General features: G+C 37.9%; 1 protein-coding gene across 1 annotated transcript in view; it reads right to left on the bottom strand.

Moving 5' to 3' along the window:
• Positions 1 to 776: 776 nt before the first annotated feature.
• Positions 777 to 6,216, bottom strand: part of slc35e1 (solute carrier family 35 member E1) — a 63,406-nt gene continuing 57,966 nt past the window's right edge. The window contains exon 6 of the mRNA XM_060846393.1: positions 777 to 5,961. Coding sequence (XP_060702376.1) covers positions 5,716 to 5,961 — 246 coding nt within the window. The 3' untranslated portion in view covers positions 777 to 5,715. The remainder of the gene's footprint in view (positions 5,962 to 6,216) is intronic.

Below are 6,216 nucleotides of genomic sequence, written 5' to 3'. Positions count from 1 at the left end.
TCATCCAGGAATCAAGAACATTACAGTTGAAATTTGACTGCACCTTTATAGTTACAAAAATCTGTCTGCAACAGATTTGACCAATAAGGGGTGATTTGCATTTGTTTCTGGAGGTGGGGTGGTCGCTGCATTGTGTCGAGTGGCATGTGACTGTGAGGGAGCGGCCAGAGTATCTATAAGCATTGCAACTGACCTGGAAAAAGGGGATGCGTTTTTTTTGTTCAGCGCCTCACTTTGACTCAACCTCGCATGGCTGCAAGGGAGGTCAAACGTCACCTTGCTTGTACAAGCTTTAATAAACTTCAACTGTTGCCTTTATTCAGAGGGAGCTTTTGCCACAACCCTGTCCTGTAAGGTGTGTGTTAAAGGTTCCTCCAGAGACACCCCTGGACACAACCTGCAAGCATGGTGAAGTGTGTTCTGGCTTTATTCAAAGCTTGTACTGTGCTGTGTTCAATAAAATTTGGCTGCTTGTCCAGAAGTTGGTGTGTTGCAGTTGCATCAAGTGTGCAAGAATCTCAAGAGTAAAAGAATCTAACACTCCCAGGACGCAAACGTCACACTTTTGTACTTATAGTTTGACAGAGGCCATCGTTGCAAAGACAGGGTATAAGTATGGAAATATTAAAGTGTTGCCCTGTTGGAACTGAGTATATTATTTAGACTGATGTGGATTACTGCACTCAGTGTCAATGGACACCCACCCAATGTACCCACAACACCTGATGTGTAACTGGACTGAACCCTGATTGTTTGTTCAAATGATGACATTCTAGTACTGGCTTCTCCTTTCACTTTATTAATTTAAGTGTCACTTTTTTATCCATCAACATTAAAAACGCTCCACAGATAGACATGATACATTAGTGAGGGTTGGCACACATACATTCATCTCCATTGACCTCGAGAAACAATACTGCCACATGGCTAAACCTGCAACAATACATGGATCTGGAAACATCTTCACACATTTTAAAATATTACATATTAAAATGGGAAAAAATCCTAAAGATATCCAGTTTTTAAAACAGGTCCCACTGCTTATGTATTTTAGAGTATACAATGGTGAGAACCTTTCCCAAATATTCAAGTAACAGAAGAAAACAAAGATCTGAATCAGTTCACAAATCATGTTTAATACCAGATTGTCCCTTTCACCTGCCAGTCAAATGGGCACAAAACAGAAATAAGAACAGAAATTGCTGAAAACACTCAGTATGTCTGACTGCATTTGAGGAGAGAAAGATAACATAATTAATGTTTTCTCTCTCTCTCTCTGCAGATGCTGCCGAACCTGCTGAATGTTCACAGCAGAGAAAGCCAGAGGAGCAGGTCCGGCAGCATCTGCACAGGCAGAGAAACAGTTAATGTTTGGTGTCCAGTTTAAATCTCTTTCACACTTCCTCCTCAAAACTGAACAAGTTCTGAAGAAACGAAACTTGAGAAACATTAAGTGTTTTTCTCTCCCCAGATGCTACCATTCCTGCTGAGTTTCTCCAGATTTGTGTTTGTTTCAGATTTCCAGCATCTGTAGTATTTTGCTTTATTTGAATACTCACAGCATTTTCTGTTCTAATTTCAGATTCCCAGCATTTGCATTTTTCTTAAAAATTTATAAAAAGCACACTGATGCCAGAAAAAGATGCAAAAGGTATATGCAAAACCATTGATATCTCCACTCAAACCCTCAGCACTACATTTTTAAAATCATGTAGCCTCTCTTATACTTTGAGGCAAGAATGAATTTTTCCTTAATTCCCTTTTAGGTTGCAAAGCACAATTTTCACCATAATACAGTGATACTGCTGCGCTATTCATGAAGTTTATATCAATGAGAAAATGAGTGAAACTTTGAAGTGATGAATTGCTCAGCCATATTTCCTCCTTAAAAAGTGCAAAGAAATGACAGTTTCAATCTAAAAATTAACAAAGACTTATTAAGAAAGGGAATTCCATCTTCTATTAAAATTTGGTTTAAAAAAATCAAGCTGTAGATGGGAAAGGAAAGCAAGGAAATGGCACCTCATTTTCTCTGAGTTACCAAGTTTCTGTAGTCCTCAACTTCCATCCACATGGCCCAAACTCTGTTTGTGAACACGGAGTCATTTCTGAAAATGTCTGGCCAGTGTTTGGTCACTTAGAACTGTACACTCTATTGATTATGTAAGACTGCACAACACACAATTGACTTTAATTTCAAGTAGTAAGTCCTGATTCCCTACATTTGTGACTGAATTTTAGCTAAAGAATCACCCATTTTATAACATATCCCCACTCTGCGATATGCTCCCCAAGTCTGAACAAACTGGAGCTCAGTTTGAAGCTCATTCCAGTGATCTATGATAAAGGAATATAATTCAACAGCATTTTCATAAAGCCACTTTACAATTGAAAATAAACCCTCAGAGGTAGACTTAATTTCAAATTTTGACAGATTTATAAGAAAATGCCACAAAGCACATTAAATAAATGCTATTCCTAAACTGGATCAAACAAGCGGAGGGAGATTTAGGGAATAGTGATTGCTCAAGTCCCAGTTAGGACTTGAACACTGTGGCTGATTAAGCAATCCAGTATTGGTAAGCTTGACAAACTGAATGCGTACTTCTCCAGCATTCACCACAGGCTGCACCATCATAATCTGCAAACATGTTTATAAATATAGTACACACAAAAAGATGATAAGTACACAGTCATGACTGAAAGCAACTGTAATGGCTCCTGGAGAAATGCAAGGGTTAATCTGCATAATATGTGGATTTTGTTTTTAAAACAAAATGAAAGACTTGTATTTATATAGCCCTATTCATGATCGTAAAATCTCAAAGTGCTTTACAGACAATGAAGCATTTAAATGTAGCCACTGTTGTAATATTACAAACATCACAGCTGATCCATGTACAGTCAGATCCTATTCAGCACAAATTCCTGCAGTAAGGAATAAATTGCAGCCTAAATTCATAGCACAGTTTTGGCAAGGCAGAGACAAAGGTAAAACTTGCATTGTACCTTGAGAAAGTTAGTTGACAGGTGTAGAGAACATGGGCTGATTTTAAGAACAGGAATCCCTACTAACAAAAAGTAAATAATAAAATCAGCCCCTTGAAATTTCAAAAGCCTTGTTAACCTTTAAAATGTACAGAGATTTTTGAAGTAGACATGCAGGCAAAGGACAGGATCAACATGGTGGCTGTATCAGGTACCGTGTAAAGATTAGTTTTCATTTAAAGCGACTGGGAACACTGAATCCTCAGGCTTAGTAAACAACTGAAGAAAGGAAGAATACAGTTTTCCCATTTCCTTCTACGCAGAGTGGCAGGTATTAAACAGGATTTCCCAAGTTACTTCAAATCACGCCATCACCTGCATTCATTGCGACTCCTGAATCATTCATGAGGGCAAGTGCTTACTGGTGAGCTTTAATAATAATTATGAACGTTAAAAAATGCATCTACTATTTATAACATTCAGAATTTTGCAAAACATTTGCAATGCTTTTCTGAGTGAATAGTGATGCTGCGATGATCACAAAACAGCATTAAACATAAAGCAAAGAAACTGGGAAAGGAACTTAGGACATTTAAATCAGTTACAATTAATGTGATTCAGTGTGAGAAAAAAATAGACAAAGGAAGATGGTAAATCTGACAAAATAAATGAGAAAGACTGTTAATCTCAATAAAGCAAATAAAAAAGGTTGTGAAGAAACAAGGGCAACAAAACAGCATAATGTGCAAATACAAAAAAAAATTCCCTTTTAACCAGTACAACCATTGACCACTCATTAATAAGTGATAGCTCTTCTTGATCAACACTCACTTCCAACAACTTGACCAAATGACTTTGGTGTTTGCTCATTCTGGGATTTGCAGGCTACAAGTTTCTTTTGTGAAGCAACTTAACGTCACTTTGCAATAACATGTACTGGTACTAAATTCAAGAAACATTTAGGCAAATTCAGAATGAATTGATTCTTGGATAGTACAGGAAAGCAGTGCATGAACAACTGAAGGAGATGAAACTGATTGTTGAGTTTGTGAATAGCACAACACAGGGTTTAGAATTGCAGTAGGAAGTACTAGAAATATGCAGCAAGCACGTTTGTCTACATCTATGAAGATAAACAGAGTTCATGTACCATATACACATCTTTTGCGAGAAAACATTCCCACAATGGCAAATATCTCTTCATTTTCTTCACAGTTGTAGGCTGATTTGCTGAGCACTTTGATAAATTTCTATTATTTCAGTTTCCAATTTGTTCATTCTTTATAAGGGGATTTTAGAGCTTACATTTGTTCCCAGCCTGAACTTGCACACCATCCCTTTTGTTTTACTACAGTGGATTTCTGCGAACTGCAGGCTGAAATCTCCCTACATTATGGACCTGAAGGACTGTAATAACTGTGGGATTGATTAAAAAGGAAGAGAGCTGAAAAATCTACAGTTATCCAGTACTTTTCACCATCACAGGGAAGTCCTGAATCACTTTATAGCCAATTTATTACGAAGTGTAATGAAAGCTGTAGTGTAGGAAATGCAAATGATTTGAGAGACTGTTGTATGCAAACAGCAATGAGACGAAGACTTGTTTATCTGTTTCTGGTGACATTGTTTGAGGAATAAAAGTTAGTTAAGATATTGTGTCTTGAATAGTGCCATGGGATCTTTTACATCAAATAAAATTAGAGCTTTTTTTAATGTCTCATTTGAAAAATTAATACATCTGACACCACACAGCGCCCTCAGTACTGCATCAAAGTGTCGGCTCAGATTTTGTGGTTTAAATCTCTGGAATTGGGCCTTCAGAATCCAGAGCGTTAACCACTGAGCCAGTCTGATCGGGAACAAGTTTGATTCAATTAAACATAATTATGTGGGAACACAAGATAGACAAAGTGCAATTAGCAATTTGGTCACCATATCGGATTGTTAATTTTGGTTACTCACAAAAACATGAGTTGCCAAGGGGGTGCAATATTAAATTATTTAAACTGAGTGTAATCAGAAAAACTGTTATACCCACCAGTTTTTTTAAAAAAACTGGAGTGACCTGGGAATGTATGATTAACAGACAAGTTGGAGTACTAAGATGTACAGGTCATTTAGGGACATCTCACCTTCAAGGTAACGGGATTTCCCTCCTTCTAACAGAGAACTCAGGGATGCATTATATTCACATTACAATGTAGCAATTATTGGAATCATTTGATCAATACTCCTTAATTCATGAATCACAGACAACTCCTCTGTCTAAATAAACAAATCATTCCTCCCACAAAAATGGAGGAACTGCAACACAAGACAAAGATGATACAAACCTTCTGACATTCAGGGGGTTGTTTAATATTGGGCTACTTGGGCCTTTTAATGATTCTCTTTACCATACTCCTTTAAGAAGTTCTTGTGCAGGTAGTTGACAACCTAACCACCCTAATGTTTACTCTGAAGTAAACATCTCACACAGATCGGCAATCTCATGCGCTTTCCCCCCCACTCCCAATGATTTCTAAGCAGAATGAACGCCTCACATGCACAAAAACAACAAACAAGGTGCAAAATGTACCTTCATCAAAGTCTGAGTTACAGTGTTCTCTTCATTACCATAAAATAAAAAAAGTAGGGCCTCAGACAGAGACCTCTTGCTAAAATCTATGGACTAACCAGGAGTTCCTGATTGTATGTAGAATAAGTTAAGGGTGAAGTTACATATATTTAGACATCAAAGCGGTTGGAAACATAAGTGGTTCCAAGGGCGCTTTGCCGGTTGTACTGCAACTGCTCGGCCAGCAGGCCATTCCGTCCATACTGGTAGTCTGTGTATTGAGAGTACAGCACAGTCCCATTCATTTGTCCCTTCTGCTCAACAGACAGTTCGTGATGGTGATCGAGAGACAGGAGGTCCGTGGAGGTAACTGGGAGCAACTTTCTCTTGGCTTCTTGGTTGGCATCATATTTAGCCTGTTTTAGAAAGAGATAAGAAATTAGTGTGGATTCATTTAAAGATTAATTCTCATTTTAAATGACTGAATTGTGCTCAATCCTCTGGGTGAATAATGGCTGAGAAAGGGATTGTTTTCTCATTTTACCCATTAATAGAAATGAGCTCTCTCAAAGCAGGTACAGCATGAGGCAGAAATAGAACTTGCCTCAGCAAATATCACTTTCCCTACCCCATGGCCTGCCTTGATTTGGACAGATTCCTTACTGTGCCCT

This window comes from Hemiscyllium ocellatum, chromosome 28 (assembly GCF_020745735.1).
Source record: "Hemiscyllium ocellatum isolate sHemOce1 chromosome 28, sHemOce1.pat.X.cur, whole genome shotgun sequence".
Taxonomy (NCBI): Eukaryota; Metazoa; Chordata; class Chondrichthyes; order Orectolobiformes; family Hemiscylliidae; genus Hemiscyllium; species Hemiscyllium ocellatum.
The sequence above is the reverse complement of the archived record's forward strand: the minus strand, read 5'-3'. Positions and strand labels throughout refer to the sequence as shown.